The sequence below is a fragment of the Desmodus rotundus genome, chromosome 13, assembly GCF_022682495.2.
Source record: "Desmodus rotundus isolate HL8 chromosome 13, HLdesRot8A.1, whole genome shotgun sequence".
Taxonomy (NCBI): Eukaryota; Metazoa; Chordata; class Mammalia; order Chiroptera; family Phyllostomidae; genus Desmodus; species Desmodus rotundus.
Window position 1 is genome coordinate 4,126,906 of NC_071399.1, and position 22,276 is coordinate 4,149,181.

General features: G+C 45.7%; 2 protein-coding genes across 3 annotated transcripts in view; one reads left to right on the forward strand and one right to left on the reverse strand.

Annotated features, from left to right (window-relative positions):
* The window catches only part of VEGFC (vascular endothelial growth factor C), a 352,849-nt gene extending 347,353 nt beyond the window's left edge, over positions 1–5,496 (reverse strand). The window contains exons 1-2 of one of the 2 annotated variants that reach the window (XM_071220153.1): positions 5,412–5,496; positions 4,716–4,813 (exon numbers count right to left, since the gene is read on the reverse strand). The gene's annotated coding sequence lies outside the window, so the exon portion shown is untranslated. The remainder of the gene's footprint in view (positions 1–4,715; positions 4,814–5,411) is intronic. The other variant, XM_071220152.1, reaches the window with a different exon arrangement.
* Positions 5,497–5,771: 275 nt separating this feature from the next.
* NEIL3 (nei like DNA glycosylase 3) overlaps positions 5,772–22,276 on the forward strand; it is a 37,722-nt gene continuing 21,217 nt past the window's right edge. Inside the window, exons 1-2 of the mRNA XM_024562609.3 lie at positions 5,772–5,927; positions 19,309–19,436. Of these exons, the coding sequence (XP_024418377.2) occupies positions 5,772–5,927; positions 19,309–19,436 (284 nt within the window). The remainder of the gene's footprint in view (positions 5,928–19,308; positions 19,437–22,276) is intronic.

Sequence of the window (22,276 nt, forward strand, 5' to 3'; positions counted from 1 at the left end):
TCCTGGCCTCTTCCAGCTCCTGAGTCGCTCACATCCCTTGGCCCATGGCTCCCTCCATCGTCACCAGCATCAGTGTGGCTTCGTCGCATCTGCTTCGTGCCTCTGCTGCTGTTTTCTGTCTCTGCCCCTCCTGCCAACTCTTACCAGGACCCTCGTGATTCCACTGGGCCCTTCTGGACAGCCCAGGACAATGTCGTCCTCTCGTAACCCTTCACTGAGTCACCTCTGGGGTGTCCCTTTGACCACGTTACATAACATGCTCACAAAGTCCAGGGACTAAAGCATGACCATGTTCGGGGGGCCATCATTCAGCCCACCTCACCCAGATTTCTCAATCTCAGCGCTGTTGACACTTTTATCAGGGCAGTTCTTTGTTGTGGTGGCGCATCCTGTGCCTTGGGAGATGCTGAGTAGCATGGATGCCCCCTGCACATTAGATACCAGCAGCACCCTTCTTCCCCCTAGCTGTCACCAAATGTCACCAAAAGGTTGAAGACCTGGGCTTCACACTGTTGGCAAATCATTTAATAAAGCAAACCATGCCCCTCTCCTGCACAGAATTATTTGTGTGCACCATTATTCTCAGCATAATATCCCTACTTAGCATATCACCCTAGATCTGTCATGGCCTTCTCTCGGTCCCCTCTGCCCTCACTTCCTACCGGGCCCCTTGTCCTTTAGATATCCTCATAGTTCCCCAGAATATGAAGCTTCCTCACAACTCCTTGCATTACAAATATTTTTCTCCTGCCTGAAAATCCCCCTCTACTGTCCATGGGATGCATCTTTACTTCCTTCTCCTCAAAATTTAGCTGACATGTCTGGTAACCCAGGTCACCTCCCTGGGTCTTCTAGGAGCACACTGCCAGAATCCTGTGCCAAAGTCCTGGTGTGTCTTGCCTCTTTCCTGTGAGTTATTTTCTCTCTCTCATCTGCACCCTTCCTGCAACACATCCGTTGCTCAAGTTGTTTTGTGAATGAATGAGTGATGGTGGATTTCATGCCTTGACTTGAAGGAGAAGGATGAAAAATGTTGCTCCAAGATATTAACCAAAAATAACTTGCTTTTCTTTTTCCAAATAGAAAATCAACCACTTCTTCCATCCTCTTTCATGGAGATAAGTCCTCAGAATTTGGATCTTTTGTAAATGTCTAATAACTTTAATTATTATTTCCCCCCAAATTAAGTTCATGCTCACATACTCCCTTTACTTACTTAACATGCTTAAATTAAAAAATGAATTAGAATACTCCCTTCCACAAAGCCTTTGGCAAAATGCAGCTGGAATGGAAGCCTTGCCATCCTATTTCACAGCTCTCTGAAAAGCCTGGGAATGTCAGAGCAGTCGTGTGTCAACCCAGGAGGCCTGGGTTGATACCTCCATGTAGATTCTGACTTCCCAGGCAGGCAAGTGACACCTGGCTCTTCCAGCCTCTACCCTGGACCAGATTCCGCTGCTTTGCAGCATGTCAACACTTGGTACGGGCTCCAAACAATAAAAGTGTCAAAACAGAATCTGTTGTTGTGCGTTTTATTATTCTTCTGGGAGTCTAATGTTAAAAGTTTCTCTTAATGGGTAGAAACTGGAGACTCTTTAGGAAATACCACCGAAAACACCTGCAAGTGACGTTCACTGATGGCCGCGTGCTCTACTCAGAGCTGGAATTAAGAGGGTGTCGAGAGATGATGTATGTTACCTGTCTACTTGTTAAATATACTCAGGTAATTTATGCAAAACACAGAACTTAAAGAACTTACCCCATGCTACATTTTTATCATTCCAGCTAAAAATCTGTCTACAGACCTTGTAAGCGGAAGGGTAAAAACAAAGTTTCACTACCCAAAATGTCAAAACTTAATACACCAAAGGGAGGTTTTTAGATTGTCTTGAATTCCCATATAAGGCTGACTGAAATTTCTTAGGTTGTTGCTAAAAATATCGGGGGGGGGGGGGGCAGTGTAACACTGACGTGGCTGAAACTATTTGGCGAAGCCCAGAGCATGCCTGACCGAATCCCGATGCCATGACCCTTGGGCAAGGAACCTAACCTCTCTCTGCCCCAGTTCCTTCCTCTGCACAATGAAGATAAAAATAGGACTAACATCAGAGGATTGTCTTGAGTATTAAAAGAGTTTGTATTTCAAAACCCTTTGAACTCTGCCTGGCACAAGAAAGCATTAAATAAATATCTGGGATTATTAGTGAAAACAGAGAAATTGTAAACTAAGGACTCTTCCAAGTATTATGAACTCAGCGATGTGTGTAAAAACTCTACCCACCTACCAGGAGGAACTGTGATCCATCTATTTCTTAATGAAGGAGCAGATAACAGGTCCCAACTGCAGAGGGGGGGCTAGTTTGAATGAAGTTCTGGATTTCAGTTTTGGGAAATGAGTATCATGCATTTGGGGGCTTGGGGTCCCTACACCTGCTCAAAATTTTCGCTGGCTGCCTATGATCCCAGGAAAATGAAATCCACTCTTCCTTATCCTGAGTTCTACACAATGTGGTCCTGGGGATCTTCCCAGTGTCTTCTCGCTCGGCGGCCCTGCCTGACATGTGCACTTTAATTTCCAGGTCTCCAGTGCAGCACACATTGTCCTCTGCTCCTCCTGCTCAGAATGCCCTTAGTTGACCTTCTCCTTGCCTAAGGCCCCCACTTGTTAAAGGATCCGCTCCCTTCCCATCTCTTCTCTGAGCATCTCCATTCATAAGAACATCATTAACGATATGAGAAAGGTATTTGGAGATAGAAAGGTCCAATTTTTAAAATCTTAATAGTTATAATGCAACACATATTTGTGGAATACCTACTGTGTGCAGTCTCCTCGCTGCTATGGGAAGTATAAAGATGAACAGGATACTCACCCTTCTGCCTTTTTTGGTCTTTTTATTGAATGTATTGGGGTTGTGCTGGCTAACAAAATCATACTTCTGGTGCACAAATCCCCAGCACACCATCTGCACACTGTGTTGTGTGGTCACCACCCCAAGTCAGGTCTCCTTCCATCACCATTTATTCCCTCTTCACCCTCTTTCACCTCCCCCACCCCCTACCCCGCAATCACCACACTGTTCCTCATGACCATAAGTTTTTTCCTTTTTTTCTTTTTGCTCAATCCTTCCATCCCTCCCCACCCAACCCCCAATGCCCCGCCCCACCCCAGTTCTGACAGCTGTCACCCTGCTCTCTATCACTCTTCTGCCTTCAAGGAATGAGAGTCTAGTGTAGCACGAGACCAGTATGTACCAAGTAACTCTAACACAAGGTAGGTTTGGTAAAATCAATGCGAGAACCAACTTCATAAGATCAGAGATTCATTCTAACTGTATCTGAAACGTTTCCTAGAGGCCACACATTCAATTAGGACTTAAAAACTGGGAGAATTTTAGTAAACTGGGATGAAGAAGAGCTTTAAAAAAGGTGACATTTCTGTTTCTTGGTATAAACCTTGTTGAAAATTACCCAGAGTTCTCGCCATGGCGGGATTGCTTGCGAGGGTGAGGCAACTCTTTTCATAGACACTGCAGAGGCACAATGCGCATGATTTTGCTCTTAGTTGAGTGTAAGAAGGATAACAAAGAGAAGTAACAAAAGACTCAGAGGCTAGTACCATATAAAATCTGACTTGGCCTGGCGGACACATCAGTGGAGTCCCTTAATGTCTTCAATCTTACTCCCCAGCTGTTCCTCAGCTCTGTAAGGAATGCTAAACCTAATTCTACTCAAAGATTGCATTTGCTCCAAATGTGCACCACCGTACAGCTCCTACAGAGAAATGAGAAGTCCATGGTGAATCAGATTCACAAAGAGTGTGGTGGTTTTAAGATATGTTCACAAGTTATTTGACACTCCTCCCCTCGAGGGATAAAGCTTCATTCCCACCCCCTCCCTACCCCATATGGGCTATACTGGATGACTGGGTTCTGTGAATGGCAGTAGTGAAGGTGTGGGTATGTTGCTTCAGAGGGGGTAATAAAAATAAACTCCAGCTTTCTCCTTGCATCTCTCTTGAATCATACACTGTCGGGGAAGTCAGCAGCCACGCCATGACAACAGCCGCGGAGCCCGATAGACGCAGGGGTGTCCAACCCGAAGCCACGGGCCACATGCAGCCCAGGTTGGCTATGACTGTGGCCCAACAAAAAATCATAAATTTACTTAAAACTTTTTTTGCTCATCAGTTTTCCTTAGTGTTTGTGTATTTTTCTTCTTCCAGAGTGGCCCAGAGATGCCGAAAGGAATAGTATAGAGACACTTAGATGAGAAAGCAAGGCCTCCTGCCAAAGGCTATACAGGTGAGTCACCTTACAGGTGGATCTTGTAGCTACAATCAAGCCTTTAGATGGCTGCAGCCTGGCCAACAACTTGATTGCAACTGCCTGAGCAACTCTGAGCCAGACCCACCCAGCCAGGCCACCGCCAAGTTCCTGACCTACAGACGCTGAGAAATGACAAAGGAGATCAACGGTCAGGTAGCAAACTGTAATGAAAAAGTACAAGTGAACAAGGAGGGCTTTTTCCATCAACGCACAGAGACTATGACTAAATTTCAGTCGTAGGGGGGGTTGTTTCTTGATTATTTAGTAACTTGACCTTGAAGAGTAAATAACAATTCAACCAGGGAATAAAGTACAAAGAATCCCGAACCCGATCCAGCTAACTTTTTAACCACTAACTTCTTACCACACAGAGGGAGATTTAATACTTACTTTTCAAATTTCTGAATTCAAGTCTTTAGTAGTCATTCAAGTCTCTAGTATACGGGGTCTTCTGGTTTAACATCAGCACTGGGATATGCTCATTAAATCTGTTATGAATTGGTGTTCTGTTTTAATGTGCTATTACGTTAGTTTTGCAAAAGGAAGAGATTTTTCATTATTTACAAAGTGGTGTGGAGTCACTAGCTTCATATATACTTATATGTATGCATCTTTGTGAAAATTTGAAAAGCTATGCATTGCCCTCAAATTATACAGAGCCCTGCCCTTTACGAAGCAAATTCCAACAGCATTCATCTGGAGCACCCATAACGGGAGGGTTGCATGGATTTGGGCAGGGCTCATTCCGTAAAAATGAAGGGGTTTCTAATATAGACACCAAAATATACTCGTTACATAAAGCCCCATTTTCTAAGACATGTTAAATTTACAAGAAAAAAAAATAAAAGCTGCTTGTCCTAAAAACCCCTTCTTTGAGGCCCTCTCCTCCCTCCCAGGTCCTAATAGGGCATGAAAACACCTGAAGCATGCCAGTCTGAACAACCTTGGATTTGGGGACAGAACAAGAGGACTATGTCGCAAAATGTGCATATACCAAGTAGCTCAAGGACAAGTGCAAAGCCTCAGAGCAAAGAAGATAAAGTTCACAATTCTGAGGTTTAGTCCCCTTGGTTGGGCTCCACTCACCTGGCTCCTGTGTTTTAACCACAGCAATCCCACCTCAGCAGCTGGGGATGAGGAACTGCGCTTGCGCTGTAGGGGCCTGTCCCGCACCTCGGCGGAACCTGGGGCGGGCCCAGGCCTGGCCCGGGCGGGGCCTAGGGTGGTAGCTGGGCAGGGCCTCTGGGAACCGCTGGAAGGGACTCTGAGGGCGCTGGGCGGGGCTGGCGGGGAGCTGGGCGTGGCAAGTGCCCGGCTGGGCGTGGCCTGCAGCGCGGGAGATCTGAACTTCCTCTCCACGAAATCAGTACTCGCTGTCTGATTAAACTGCGCAGCAGCTTTTGCCCCAGAGTCCTGAAACTAGGGGCCCCAGTGCCGGATTGGGAGATGGTGGAAGGACCAGGTTGTACTCTGAACGGAGAGAAAATTCGGGCGCGAGTGCGCCCGGGGCAGGCGGTGACGGACGTGCGGGGGAGCGCCTTGCAGAGCCTGGGGAGCCGGGGCTTGGCTCAAACTGCCTCGGGGGCTGCGTTGTCTTTACAGGTGAGCCGCTCCTATTACTTGCTATGGGGAAAATGGAATAAAGACCCTGTCAGGTTTCCAAGGTACAAAGTGTCATCTCTTCGCCCTGGTCCTGGTTCCCTGGACCTGGTTCCCTGGACCCCGCCTTTCCCAAAGTTTATCTTGACTTTATGGGAGGGACTAGTAAATTCTAGCGCACCTGCGCAGTGGCGCACTGTCCAGGGCTAAGGCTGCCAGAGATGCCCAGGAAGGAGTCACTCCATGTCGCCTTGCTTAACTTCTTTACAACCCAGCAAAAGATGGCCTTCTTGTGGCTGTAGCTGCATTTTCTGCCTTTACCATGATCAGATCTCTGCAACCTCTGACTTTTTTCAATATGCTTTCAGCATGAGATTCTGGCTTCTCGCTTGCCTAACGTGCCGCAATTGATAACAGTATCACAACTAATTTATAATTCTGAAACAGCACATAGAAAATTTAGCACTGACCTTCTTACGCAACTTAACGTTGTCATCTAATTGAAGGGGCAGTGAGACCCAGTTGTGGTTCCCTCAAGCGAATTTATTTCTTTTTGAAGGAAATTGTAGCACAGCCAGGTCCCTGCCACTAGGGCACTCACTGCCATTGCTGTGATGTTCGTGGGCCGAGTTTAGAACTTGTACTAAAAAATTCTGATGAAGCCATCACACTTTAAAAGGCCTGGAGGTGTATAGACGACTGTATTTCATGGATGCATTCAATACTGTGCTGGACTTCAGTTTCTCCTGCAAAGCTTCTGCATAGCTTTTGGTCCTGCAAGAGAAAGGTGCCATATGAAGTGGCCTGCCAAGGAAAAGCCTATGAAATTAACATAAGCTTACAACCTGAAAGAAATGAGGTTCTAAGTCTGAGAAAATACATTTTCAGACTTGGAAAAATAATAAGTTCTCCATCTCCTAAATGCCTTTGCATTTTATTTATTTTGACTTAATGTGTCAATAAGTAGTCTACACCTAGTTTCTTTTTTAAAGATTTTATTTATTTATTTTTAGAGAAAGAAGAAGGGAGGGAGAAAGAGGAAGAGAAGCATCAATGTGTGATTGCCTCTCCCACGCCCCCTTCTGGGGACCTGGCCCGAAACCCAGGCTTGTGCCCTGTCTGGGAATGGAACCTGCAACCCTTTGGTTCGCAGGCTGGTGCTCAACCACATCAGCTAGGGTGCTAGTTTCTTATTATAGTGCTCCTCAAAATCAGGGTGTCACATAGATGGGTCTTGTGTGATCTCTTAAGAATATTAAAATATTCTGATAAAAATTACTCATTCAACAAAATTTTGAATATAAAGGCACCAGGGGGCCAGAAATGAACTCTTCATCTTGTGGAGTCTATATTTTGGTTGGGAAGATACACAGACATACACTAAATGAGAATATAAATGTAACTTGATAAGTTCTCTGAAGGACAGGAACGTGGCTCTGTGAGGACTTATATAGTAGGGTCAGGGAGGCTTTGCGCGGAAAGTAACGAGCCTAGGTGAGGGGTGACAGGTGAGGGCAGATATGCAGCTCCGGCTCGGAAGACCGTTCAGGCAGAATGATAGCAAAGGCAGAAGCTTCGAACACAGTTGGTGAGCGATTGAACGAAAACCAGCGCAGCTGGGAAAGAGAATGCAATGGAGGGAAGGTGACTTGAAATGAGACAGGATTGGGAGTGACCGGTTGAAGGCAGATTGCAGAGATCTTTGTAGGCCTGGTTAGGGACTTCGTATTTTTCTTAGGAGTGGTAGCAGTCTTTGAAGTGTGCTAAGGTCCATTTACACTTTGAAGAGATCACTCTGCCTTGGAAAGAAAAATAAAAGACCAGAGGAAAGCCTGCCTAGATACTGCTCCCTCAGGTAGGAGAGGACTGCCAGAGTCTCTGGCCTGGAGTGCCGGTGGTAGAGGTGGAGAAAGGGGGACCGAATTGCTGTATCGGAGGTGAAGGCAGTAAGGCTGCAGTGGATATACCATGAATGTGTTTATAGACCACGATTTACATCATCCAGCAGTGATGCGCTTTGTGCAAGGTTTTGTGCTACTTCCTGAGGATACAGAGACAAGTAGGGTAAAGTTTCTGCAGTGAGAATCCAACTTAATGTGTGAAATAGATATCACCTCGTTGGTGTTTCGGCCACAGCAACATGAACGTTTTCTTTAAGTTTGTTGTGATTGTCTCTAATGGCAAAGCATAAAGTGCTTCTGAAGAACTCTCGTATTTTCTTTGGTTGATGAGAAATAATGACCCTGTGATAAAGGATTAACCTGATTCCGCAGATGAGGAAAGGGAAGCTCTCCGTGAATTTTAATAAGTCACCGAAGATCACATGACTAGTGAGGGGTGAACCAGGGTTTGATCTCCCTTCCTTTGCACTGCAAAGCCTCCACTCGTAACTGCAGCTTCTCTCATTATAAAGGGTTCAGTAGGAAAGAGGCTAACCCAACGGCAGGGACACCCTGTTGCTCAGTATGCAGCCGTGATTATTTATTAACTAGAGAAAAGAGACCTTGGGTCTCAGGCTGTGTCTGCCACCATTTTTAGTTTTCTTGCATTTAGTCCATTCTCTTGCCTACTGTGCTAATTCTCTTCTGATGGCTTGCACTCCTATGTTCAAATTGTACAAGAGAGTTCATGCAGCCTAGTAATACAACACAAATGCTTCATCGATGGTTGGGCAATTATTACCATCACTTGGAAACAATGCTAAACAAGCTATACCTCTTAAATAAAAAGCCCAGCACTTGAAGCTATTATGTTTCATACTTTGACATAAAGAGATAAACACTGGAATAAGTGTATGAGAACCATAGATCTATTTTATACCAGTAATATGGGAAATGCATCTGAAAATCATATGGAATTAATAGTCTCTTTGTGGTTATTGGTAAAGTCCTGAATAATTTGCTATGGCTTCACTTTCTAGGCCTTTCGTTTGAAGAAATTTCTGTAAACGTGAAGGGTCTTTCGCATTTTTGAGGGTGGTTGGATTCACAGAGAATTTCATCAAAATATGGTGGGTTGGCGCCGGCCTCTGACAGGATCCTCGAGTAACAGCGGACCCATGTTTCCTAGATGCTTATATCCGAGAGTTAAAGCTGCTGAAATAATTCTGCTACTGGCTTGTAATCTTTACTTTTCACAAGACAGCACTTAAAAGTAAGTTTATAACTGCATGCTATATATCCTTTACATTGCAGTAAACATCACAATACAAAGAAGAGTTAGAGAAATATTAGTGAAGCATTTAAAGTCAATTATTTAAAGTTCAGATAATTATTGTACCAAAAAAACCAAACACCAACCTCCCCCCTCCACCGCCACAATTACAAAGAGAGGACTCTTTGCTGTATCCTCTCTGCTCCCGTTTCAAGTTCATAGAGCACACGCTTTACTGTGTGTCTCCTTGGGCAACTGGTGGTCCTTGAGAAGAGGAAAGCCCAGCCGTAGAGGGTCCCAGCCTTTTCCGGTCGTGTGTACAGGGCATGGTTTCTCTGAGTTTGATCCACTGTCTTGTCAGCATAAAATTATGTTATTGTGTAAGCACATTGCATCGAACTCTGCTGGAGCTCGCGGTCCTTATGGCAAGAAGTGGTATTAGAATATAAATGAACACGTCTGGTTAATAAGCTGAGCAGACTCAATCCTCCCATTTTAATTGTGGGTGGATGCAATATTCTAGTGAAACCAGTGTGTAATCTGCATGTGTTTTCAATCTGCCTGCACAAGGCAGGATATAGAGCAGCGTTCATTTATTTATAAGCACTCATTTCGTTTGAAACATGATCCTCTGGCTGTTGTCACTCCTTAAGATTTGATACCTATGTTTAGTATGCTGGTTACTCGTATTTATCTTTACATGTCCTTCATGGTGTCATGAGCAGAGTCGGCATTTAATAAACATTTGAGTGGATGGAGAAGAGCAAAGGTTTGGATTGTGCAAAATGATTGAGGAGTTAGAAATAAATTCAGTTTGGAATCTGTCATTATGAGTATGTATTTTATTATGTGAGTTATATGGAAATTCCTACCACAAGAAAATAAGGAAGCTGCATAGTATAAGTTTTCCTCCTTCCTTCCCCTTCTTCATAGTGGAAAAAAATTATAGCTCATGTTGATTGCCATCATATAAAGGGATGGGCTAGTCCACAGACGTTCATTCTCTAGCTGAAAGAAACTTACTCCTTTAAGTCCAAAGGGGTTTTAACGTTTTATAGAACATGCATTATATACTTCCTTACTGACCATGGTTTCCCCTTGATGACTCAGGATCATTACCACCAGCGTTTGGCATTATAGAGAATCCTGGAACTAGAGGTGACCGAGAGCAGGTGAGTGTTCCAGACCAGGAAATCAAGGGACGTGATTTCCCTTGGCCTTTGTGGCTTTAATCCAACACCGACACATTCATATGATGGAGAGGAGAGAACATCTGTTCATCCTGGTTCTGAATCCCAGCCCCTTCGTTACTTCCTTATCTGGTGATGCTTATCCTCACATCTTTGCTTCTTTGCTCAGAGTTGGATTAGAGGACATCCAAAACTCTTAGCTTAGTGCCTAGTGAAGGGCATGTCCTGGTTGTTACCGTTCTCCCAGTTCAGGGCTTTCTCACCCATTCGTCTGAGGATTGCCCCATTTCCTCACGAGGGGTTTGTAATCCTGTGTGCCCTCAAATTCAGTGCATTTAGCCTCCGGGGAAGTGCTTGAACGTTCTGCTCTTACAGAATTGTAGATGATGTTTTGTTGAATGGCCCTAAAGACGTCTATTTTAAAATTAGATTCTTTGATAGTTTAAATTGGTAGATAAGGCACCTCTGATTAAGAAAAGACTTGTATTAGGAAATTTTCTTAAATGTAGAAAAAAAGAAGAAACAATGAAAGTAAATCTGGTATTTTTTTCCGTTGTGGAGAAACTATGTAACTGTACTAGAGTTGAAACATTTATCTACGGAAAAGCCTTATTCTGTTCTGAAGAAAGTCATCTTCCCTTTTACCCGCATACAGGTAGGATAAATGGTTATCAGCACAGTAAGCCATGGGCTGTCTCTGAAGATCAGTGTTGTTTTGACAATTTTGTATTATTAAGCCACTTGAAAACGGGAAGGTGAACCCCTCTCAATCATACTTAAAATTGTAGCTAAGGAGATTTTCGTCTCTATTTCAGGGGGAAAAAAGGATGTGATGTTCAAATAATATAGTAATAGGATTATAAAGGTCAACATGAGAAAGTCAAGTATGTATCGGGCTACTGTATATAGTTGTAGCAAAGACAATAGGCTTGTGGAAAAGAGTTTTTGAATTTGGGGCAGCTGAAGCTTATACAAAGAGGTGATTCTACAGTAGGACCAGTTGTAAATCTTAGGTTTAATGCAAAAGCCTTGGCAAGTTCATACACAATAGCTCTCAAAGTAAGAGGAACAAACTAGCCCTGTATACCAGAGTTCCCCCTACCGTTAAAGTATAGGCAGGTGCTTGAGAGGGTCAATCATACATTGAGAATTTTATTTTGCCCCAAGTCTGTTTATCCAGAGCTGGTGATTTCGGAAATGATGGTGTACTGGGAATCAGATGTCAAGTGTCAGCGTGACAGACGACTGAAGAAAGGATATTTGTGTATCATTTTCCTCAACACCAAAAAGAAGTATCAGAATGGATGTTTCTAAAGCAGTCATTTAAATGCTAAGTAAACGTTCAAATACAAAAAACCAGGGCATGCTAGGACTGGCTGCTAAAAATACATCAGCCCCTTCCTCCTAAGTCCCTTATAAAGTTTTTTTTTACTTTATGGGAAAATCTGGAAAAAATACGTATGTTACTTCCACCTTCCTTTCATTAGTCACTAGAATTTGGTCCTCTTATATTTAAACCCTACTCCATTGCAGATAATTAGAAAACGAGAGACTGGAGTGTTAATAATTTTCAAAGCAGATAAAACAGATGGTAGAAGTTTTTGCCAAGAAATCTCGGGATGGTAAAGGAAGGTGGGGATGGTGGAAGGGGAGACAGTGGGCCTGTTTTAAAGCCACAGTCAGATTTAGGAGGGAATGGCAGAGGGGTCTGATTAATCCCCAAAACGTTGCCTAACCTGCAGACACTGAGCGGGGCTGTCCCCAGGGAGCTTACAGACAAACTCGGGAGAGACACAGTAAAAGCCCTATAACAGTGCTTACAGCAAACCCTACGCTCCACAGAAAGCCTCAGGATGGCTCTGCTTCCCAGGTGGGGCTGTTCTAGTACCAAGAAAATGACAGACTCTGTGTGTGAGCACGGAAGAGGTTATGCTAACATTTCATTTTAATTCCCAAACACCTCATCAAGTATTAAACAACTCATGCACGCCAAGGTCACCCAGCATCTGTAGCTGGGAACCCTTTCTGCTGTGCCAAAGTGACTGAGAATGACAGGACCTTAGGTCCCCAGAGCCTGTGCTTCCACCTGTGACGCTTCCTCCACTTACCCTTCTGCCGGCACCTGCGTTGAAGGTAACAGTCACCTTCATCGGGCCATAAACGTCTCTTCTCGGTATTTGTGGAGCCTTTCATTGCATGGCTGTTTCAGCCTTTCTTGTTTCGATGGCGTAGTGCACGTTAGCTTTAATTATGGAGAATAGGGTAAAACGGGGGTAAGGGAAGTAAGATGTTACACCTGGAAGGCTTTGGTTTCCAGCTCCCTTTGAGGCTCTCTCAGCCAGGACAGCGCGTTTCATTTTTCACTGACAGCTTGCGAGGAGGCGAAAGGGTCTCATGCATTTTAAGTATATGGCCCTTTGTATTTTGAGATTCATCCTGCTGTGCGTGACAGTTTATTTACAAGGGCGTACACTGCACTTGATCTTGTTAGTACTCGGCCTAGTAACCGTCAAGTTTTGGAGGCCTGGCCTCTGGGACTTCCCTTTTCTAAGTAGCTAACCTTCCCATGGGTAGACCCGCTCGACATTCTGAGATCTCTGGCCGTTGACAATAATTTGGAAAGCCTAAAGATGCATGCTTCGGGACACGTTCGATGCCCTGAGGAAGTAATCCTGGATATAAAACCTCTTTTTTTTTTTAAACCTACCCCTCAGCATTAGAAATGCCATGGGGGAAAACCAGGCTAGAAATTAGGATAAGCTAGGTTTGAATTTCTTCCTAAAAGACATTACTAGGAGCACATAGCATCTAAGCATTTGGGCAGGAAAAGGGAGAGGTTTCCATTAAGAAGTCATTTCGTTTTTGTTGTTGTTTACCAGGTTTTTACTGTTTCTTTTCATTGTTCTCTTCTGAAATGTATGTCATACATGGATTTAAGGATGAGTGGCACGCAGAATTTCGATGTGAATTGTACTCTTACATGTTTTGTGTGGCCAGTTACAGTAAAGTCCAATGATGTGGAACTGCGGAGTTATACTTGCGTGTTTGGATAGCAGGGTGGCTTTCAATGGTCCAGTCCAGTCCTTGAACAGGCAGCCGTGGTCCTTACAGAGTGGGAGAATTCCCCCCGGAATGAGCGGGGTTTCAGCACACCTGGAATGAAATAAAAGTCAGGGAAAAGATGATGCCAGTGAGCACAAGGCTAGGTAGGCAAATACAAGCAGGGGCGCCTCCTTTCAGTGAGAGGAACACCGTGAACCGATGAGGATTTTACTGATGGAAGTGACTGAGGACACCTAACGTGGCCCTCTGCAGTGAGAGTTTGGGACATTTTTTCATAGATGTCTCTAGCATGGAACCAGTGACGCTGTTTGTGTGAGGCCATTGGCCTCTACCTGTCCACGGTGAGTCTGGAGACGTGATGTTAGAACCTGGCAAAATGAGTAATAGTATTATATGTTACATATAAGCTCAGATGAGCTAGGGTCATAAGGCCACCCTTCTCTTAGTTGATGACCTTCGCTTCTACTTGACTGAGAAAATTTAATCAACCACAAGAGAATTTGCACAAACACCCCTACCTACCTACCAGCCTCTCTCCCCATGTACTCTCCCTTCCTCCCTGTCAGGGGTCCAACCTTTTGGCATCTCTGGGCCACACTGGAAAAAGGAGAGTTGTCTTGGGCTGCACATTAAAGACACTGCGCCATGTAATCACAAAAAAAAGTCTCATGATATTTTAAGTAAATTTATGATTTTGTGTTGGGCCACATTCATAGCCATCCTGGGAGGCATGCGGCCCACGGGTGGCAGGTTCGACACCCCTGCTAGATGAACTGTCCCTGTTCTCATCGAGACCAACAGAGCCCACGTGCCCGGGATCCTCCTCTTGCCTTGTAAAGACACAGCTGTCCTCTCTGCTGCATGATACATGTTTTTCCCTCGACTGTTTGCTTTAAGATGGGACATAGAAACGCATCCCATCTTAAAGCAAACAGAAGCACTCTTGACTCTACTTCCCAGCTGTCGCCCCGTTTCTGTGTGGTCCTTTACAGCATCACATGTTCACCCTGCCTCACAGACTCTAGTCTCCAAAGGGGCTTTTGCCTCCTATCACTTCCTGGTAACTTCTGTCACCAATCACCTTTTCATCTCTAAATCTAGCAGTTGGGTCTCAGCCTTCCTCTTACTGGATGCATTTGGACTATTGCCACACCTCTTCCTTGAAACGTGTTTCTCCTGGCTCCCGGAACACCACTCTTCCTTGGATTTGCTCCTGCCCTGCTGGCTGCCTTCTCAGTCTCCTTTTCTGGTTCCTCTTCTCCCCAACATCACAATATTGTGTCTGAGTGACTCTTGCTGATCTCATCCACTTTTAGAGGTTTGGAAGCCATTGGCACGACGCTCCCTGGATAAGCTTGTGTCTCCATCCTAGACCTCGCTCCTGTGTGTATTCAGCTGCCTACTCAACCTCTCCATGTACATGCCCACAGACACCTCAACCTTAACTCGTCTAAAACCAAATCCCAGATCTTCATCTCCCATGCTCTTCCACCCCATGGGGTGAATCTTCTTCACCCCATTTGACAGCACTACTATCTTTCCAGCCATTCAGACCAAAAACCTCCCATAGTCGAGTACCAGCGAATCCTCTTTGTTTTGGTTTCCAAATGCATCCAGGTACTGGCCCAGAACTTCGTCATCTCCTGTCTGGGTCGTCACAGCAGCCACCAAAGTACGTTTCCTGCTCCTACCCTTGATCCCTTAGCCATGATCCTACCCAGGATCCAGAAGAGCATTCCAAAAAGTAATGCAGATCCTACCTTTTCTCCAGCTTACTTCTGTCAGAGAAAAACCCAGTCCTTTGGCAGGGAGCACACGATCTGGTTCTCGTTATGTCCGACTGCGTCCGCCTACCATCTTCCCGGTCCTCTGTGCCCTGGCCACCTGCCTGCTAGCTGTTTGGCGGCCCACAAGCAACACTCTGTGTGCAGTAGGGCAAGTGTGTTGATCACTATTCCTGTTGCCCAGCTGTGGCTCCCTCTCAGCTCCTTTCAGATGGGCCCACGCACCATCCCCCCAATGAGACTGTGACCGCCCCATTTAGCCCTGCAACCAGCTACGCCCTCTGCAGTCTTGATCTCCTTCTCATCTCAGTTTCTTCTCCGAATGTCCCAATACACTGTTATTCTGTTTCCTGTTTACTCTCTCCCCCAGTCGAATATAAACTTTCTGAAGGCAAGGGGCTTTCTTATTGTTTTGTTTTGTTTTTCCATTGACCCCCCCCCCCCAGCATCTAGAGTAAGGCCTCAGACATAGGGAAAGATCAATAGACTTTTCTAACATGAGTGAATGTGATGCATGGTGCATTTTGAACGAGCGGGGTGCCTTTCCATGTGGCACATAGCACCTCAGTTGTCAGAATGTCAAAGCTGTAGACACAGCCAAGTGAGTGGCGTGAATGATGATCGTTGCTGATCGGAAGGGTCTTCAACTAAATGGTGGAAGTTCTTGTTGAAGCTGTTCATTTCGCAATACGAGCCGGCTTCCCGTGAGACAGTTGGGCCTCATTGACTCTTTGGCTCAGTGTTGTGACAGCAGCGTCTATTTCAAGGTGACCTTGTCTGGCTCTTTGCCAGGAGCCAGTAGAAAACACAGTGAAGGCAGAATTCAGGAGAGAAACAGCAGCCTGGGCAGGGAACAGAAGCAGTGGACTGAGAGCTACTGTCGTGCGGCTTCCGGTCTTGGGAAGGAGCAGAGCGGGGCGGTGGGATTTAGGGCAGTGCCCTGACAAGCAGGGAGTGAAGCCGACAGAGAAGTCTTCAGTGGGCCAATCAGATACTGTGTTTCTCTGTTTACTGGGTGGGCAGGCTGTGCCAAAGAAAACAGAATATGACATGAGTGTTATACATTATGTTGTTATATATTATAATATAGTATAGTATAGTATAGTATAGTATACAATTGAAAGGCAGATAAGTGCCACTGGAGGAAACCGGGGCCTGATGCCGAGTTGCTGAGAAGAGGCACCACGCACACCGGGTTCACATGTTTACTATGAAAGCAGAGAGAGTGTGCAAGATCTGGCCCTAGCCACACCTCAGTCCCTAACATGACGGCACATACCCCACTTTGTGTTGCCATGGGAGGACTGCTCCCCCACCTGCTGGGGTCTGAAACACAGAAAGTGGGGGGGGGGCCTGCCTGGTGGCCATTGACATGTAGATGCTTCATCAGGACTCAGGAATACACCTCGCAAGGCACCGTACCCAGCAGCACAGGCTGTGACGGCCATGTGTCTCCTTGAAAGAGATGTTGCCAGTGTGGAGGTGGAGGGAGGTGACAGACTGCACAGGGTGGCCTTGTCCAGCATCTTGCGTAGGTATTGAGTCCCCTACAAGTTGGGCAACGTGAAAATTTAAGGGAGGTTAATTGGAATGACTATAGTAGCACATAGCCTCCCGACCAAGAAGCAGGGCAGCCACTGTGAAGTGCAGGGCTGGACGGATGTACTGGGGTCCCCTTCCCCACCCAGCCTCTGCTGGCAGCCCTAACGGAAGCCAGAGGACAAGGTCACACAGGACTTCAGAAAGAATACTGGGGGAGGGGAATAATAAGGCTGTGAGCCACCCTTTCAGCAGTGGAGGTTCCCACTGCCACAAATACCTCCTATTCGAGAATCTAAAAATATAAAACCTAAACTACGTTGGGGCAAAGTTTACTCAGAACAGCTCTATCTCTGCTCTGTATATCATCATCCTAAAAGTGCCCTGGCTAGTTTGTGAGAACTTTCCACCTGCTAGTTGGTTGTCATGGAAACCTGCATTGACACCTACTATCTTAATCCGGGCTTGGCTTGATGTGTATAGAAGTGGCAGAGTAAAGCCTTTTGTGAGGCAGAAAAACATCCAGACTCTGGTGCTTCTCAATTCAAGGCTGTAACTGATTACTTCATAAACACAAGGCAAACGTCAAAGCATATTTTTCCTCCCTGAGGACTCAACAGTGCCGCACCAATGCTTGATGACCACAGACGGGTCCTGGGGCTCATCCAAGGAACAGCAGCGTCCCCAGGGGCAGGGGTTCTGAGGTGGTGGTGACGTGTGTACCTACCTGCAGGTCCTGATGCTAGAGTCTCCCAGTGGTTCTTCCTGTGGTTGGTGACAAAAGGGAAGATTGCTGCTTTGAAGCCCTCCCATGTGCTTGTTCATTGGCCACTATGCACCTGTGGACAGGATGGCCATGACCCCAGCGCCCTGACCTCCAGGCCAGCAGGGAGTTCTGGCATCGGCTGTAGCCATGACAACAGTGAATGGTTTTCATGGAAGAATAGTGTCTGTTCTTGTCTTAGTCTGCCTGGTCTCTCCTGACAAAAGGCCATGGACTGGGTGGCTCAAACACAAATTTATTTTCTCGTCGTTCTGGAAGCTGTGAGCCCAAGACCAAGGTTCTGGCTCTTTTGGTGTCTGGTGAGCGCTCCCTTACGGTGGGCAGAAGTCCACTTGCTTCTCACTTGGCCTTTCTTTGCTGGAGTACAGGAGGAAGAGAGCTAGCTCTCAGGTGTCCCCTCTGATAAGGACACCAATCCCATTGGATCAGGACCCCACTCTATGATCTCATTAAACCTTAATTTACCTCTGAAAGGTCCTGTTTTAAAGACAGTCCCATGGGGGTCAGGGGCTTCAACACAGGAATAGTTGAGGAAGACACAATTCAGTCCCTGACATTTCTCAATGAAACAAAAATCCCTTTATCCCTTTGAACTGAATGCTATAGTTGAATCTTTTTTAAAAAGGGCTGGTTAGTAAACTAAAGACTAGAGTGGGCACGTTATCTTAAATGTTTAGAATGACAGGTATCTAAACCAGACGTCTGAGAATCACTGAACTATACCATGCGACCATAAGTGGAGCGGAAGTTGTGATGTGCTCTGGGACTATGTCCAAAACTATTTTACAGTTATTCCCCTGGCATCCCCACCCCCACCCGCCCCCACCAAGATTTCATTGGGAACTTCTGAGAATCCTTTTGTCCACTTGAGAAAAATATACGTTGGAAGTAAGTGTGGATATTACCTATTGTGTCTAGTATAATAGTTATGCACTTGTAACAGTATAAAATTTCTATGAATGTTTTGAGTTCAAATTAAATAATATTTACAACACGTAGCTCAAGAATAAGAAATGATATAAACAGCACCCATGTACATACTGCCCCGCTTTCGGAGAACATCACCAGTATCTAATTCCAGTCCATCCCCCGCCCTCGCCCGCAGGAGGACTGGTGCGTGGTATTTACAGCTTCTGAGGGTCCTCTTCGCAGTGTCCCATACACCGATTGTGACCCTGACATGTGCACTTTGGTTTTCCGTGGGGATGAGGGGAAGGGGTCATGGGTTTCGTTTCCCTGTATTTCTAACGTTGCTGGGGAGGGAGAGAGGAACAGGCCTTCTGTTAGAGTCCTCTGATCCGGGGCCCACAGCTTGTCTCTGATCCCCTGCACCCCACACAGCCATGCCATCTGAAGCTCTCGTTCCGTTCCGTGTGTAGGTCCCGTAAATGCCCCCTGAGGAGAGCTGGCCTCAGGGTGCTGCTGACTTTTTGCTGGCTTATGAGTTCATCCTTGCAGGTCAGAATATCTTACCGTGTGTTATCCACCCTCCTTAACTGTTCCTTCGAGAACCTTGGCTACGCGTGTGGAAAGCGAAGACTGTATTGTAATAGTTTTAAGACATTCACACCGTGCTTCTGTTTCCTTTTCATCTATGCAGAGCTGTGGTGTCCTAGCAGAATCCCATTGTGATTGTGTGCCAGTTAGTTTTTTGGCACCTAATTTCTGTGGCCTCTCTTTTTTTAAAGGGCTGGAGAATAATTTGACAAAATGTACGTAAACAGCTGATTAATTACCTTCACTTGCTACCGATAATTCTTCTCATTGGGATGCGCCTGGACAGGGAGGAACAGAAATGCATTGAAGATTTAAATTGTAATTGTGTTCAGGGTTTCTGTGTGTGTTTCATGTGCATCTGTATTTTCCCCCAGGCTGCTACAGCGAATGAGAATGCAGATTCCAGCCGGCACGCCTTGAGACTGTTGAGTGGATCCGTGTACAGCGGTGTGGAGACTTTGGGGAAGGAGCTCTTCCTGTACTTTGGCCCGAAGGCTTTACGGTGAGATAAAGCTACAGCAGACATATCGCCTCTCTGCTGAACGAAGGGTAGGAGGCTTTTCTTGCGGTTTGCCTGGTGTCACAGTAAATCATGTGGAAAATACTCCACTTTTAAGAGCGCTCTAACAGAAGAGGTTGAGATGCTATCATGGAAAGCAATAGGCAGAAGAATAAATTGTGATGTCATCGTGACTTGGAGAACTAGTCACTTTATTTCTTTTTTTAAAAAATGGATCAGCTCGGAGGGCTTCCTAAGAGATATTAGAACAGCACAGTTCTGCTTTGCTCTCCTCCAAATCCCTTCCACGGCTCTTCTCCCGTCTCAGGGCACCAACTGTTCATTGCATTAGCAGCATCAGTTTCTTGGTATTTATGACAGCTCCTAGCTTGGCTTAAGTGTCTCTCAATATTTTTATATTTTTCTGCCTGCTTTCCCTCTCTGAAGCCTTGGACGGAATGGGAAACTTACTTACAGAAAGTTCAGAAACTTTCCGCAGAGGGAAGTTTCCCCATTGCTCCACAGTGCTTACGGAAACTCGCTGCTAGCTGTGCGCCAGGGAGGCCACTCCATCTACCGCCTCAGTTGACTCAGTAAGAAAAAAGTTGAAAGGTATGTTGTTAGCAGAGCATGATCACCTGTTAATTTCTGCAGAAAAATGAAAAAGGCCCGTGGGTGAATATGCCTCTCGGATCCCTGTCTCTCGGAGTGTAGTCTAGGCTGTTGCAAACTGTAAAGACTGTTGAATGTGTTGAGTGTTTCCTTAAGATATTTAACCGTTTCAATCTTCTTAAAAGAAAACTCTCAGGACTGGACTCCATGCTTCTACCTGAACGTAAATAACGGCCATTAGGAGACGATACGTGACTATATTATGAGATAATCAGAGACGATAGGATTCTTATTTATTGCATGTCATCTGCCGTGTGCTTACAGGACTTCAGTATTTATGTCACTGCTTGTCCCCGGAGGTGTTCCCCACTGTCAGCAGTGGCTGTCCTTGGGCAACACTGTCCCTTCCCATCTGGAGGCGATAACCTCAGCACGTGCCTCCTGGTGCCCGCGGAGCTGACCTGCTGCAGGCTGCGTCACTGGCGTGGGCAGAACAGAGCAGGTCATGATGGCATCCCATAAGGGCGGTTGCAAACCTTAATGTGTTATTGATTCTCCGGTGTTAGGTGAAGATATATTTGTGGTTTCCATCCAGGGTTCCCCACCAGACTGACAAGGGGCAGCATTTCTCCATGCAGGGCTGTCAGGAAGGGGACAAGGGGAAGTGGCTCTTCAAACTAAGGAAATGGTGCCACACCCCCCCACCAACCCCCAAGGGGGTGTATCTTAGGGCGTGTTGGGGAGAAGTTCAGGGGCTGCTTCCTTTCAATCCCCTACAGCCTTAATGACTCTGGTATAACAATTTAAGGTCAACAACAGATCAGTTGTTTAAATGTGAACTGAACACCCTAAGATCAACTGTAGCCCATTTCACACTCGAAGGTAAAAGCATGTACACACACACCCCGTGCTTCCTGGGAGAATGGTGACTGTCACGGAAATGGGATTGCTGTGTGAGTCTGCGTGTCTGTGAGCAGGAGATAGACCCGAAGTCTTCAGCTGGGGCTTCTGTTTCCTGCCCGGGTGGCTGGCCTGCCCTTTATGGAGCTTATAGCTGGAAACCCGCTTAATGATGGCTTACAGTTTTCCCTGAGGGCTCAGCTTTGCACAGTTAAAGTTGCCCATGGGTTTGAGTGCCTCTTGCAGGGCAGGCCACGAATCTTGGGGGGTCGGGGGGAGCACTGGTTGTGAAACTAGAAAGCAGGCATAGCCCTCTGTCAGAGACTGTGCCACATAGATATCCAGAGATGCGGATTAGACAGTGACCCTTGGTCCTCCGAAAAGATGCCTCATAGTGGTCCCGTGCTTGTAAGAGCGCTGTGCCTAGGGTACTGCAGGTACTCATTTGTTTCAGGTGTACAGTTGTGGTACGTGTGATTAATACCTGTACGTCTTCTGAACACTGTATGGACGCTCTTCACGTATAACAAAGAAAAATCATTTTTAACTTTTGTATACAAGTAACGAATACTCACTCGAGCACAATGAGAAATAAAGAACAAGCAAGACTGAATGTACACCTTCCCCATCCCACTACCAAGTACGGTCTCTGTGAAGTGTGGTTGGGTATATTGCCCATCTCGGGGGTGCGTGCATCTATACGTGTGTTCACCCAGACACACCCACCCGACAAGCTGCCCTTGGCGATCAAGATGAACACAGCTGTTACATCTTGCACCAACATTTAAAAGATATATATTTTTAATGAATCTCTCTTTCCAAAGCACTTTGCTATTTCCAGTTTGTGAAGTGTGTGATGCTGGATGTTAGCAATTATCATACACTCAGAAACTATGTCTGAAATATTTTAGAGGCTCTGCCATCCTAGAGACGCTTTATACATTATCGATTTTGTAATTTATTGCAGTTTAAGTGATATGATCCTCTAGACAGATATGCAAGAGATAATGTGACGATTCTTTTTAGGGCGCTAAAATAAAGTCTTGATGGAATCCATCCGATGCTGCTCACAAAAGCATTTTGCAGTTTAGACATAGGTTTTATAATCTGTCACTTCACAGGCCAGCCAGGAAAGAAGTGTGATGAAGATGCTAACTAAGTTCTGTACTTTCTGGTAGTGAATACCTACCGTAGTCTACCCAACAAGCTCCTTGTCTCTTGGGGACATTTTTCATTCTGGAAGCTGGTCGTCTAGCTACAGTAACCGCAGAAGTCAAGTTGATGTTAACATAATCTTACTAGCTTCTGTTCTTGTACTCAGTCTGAGTTTT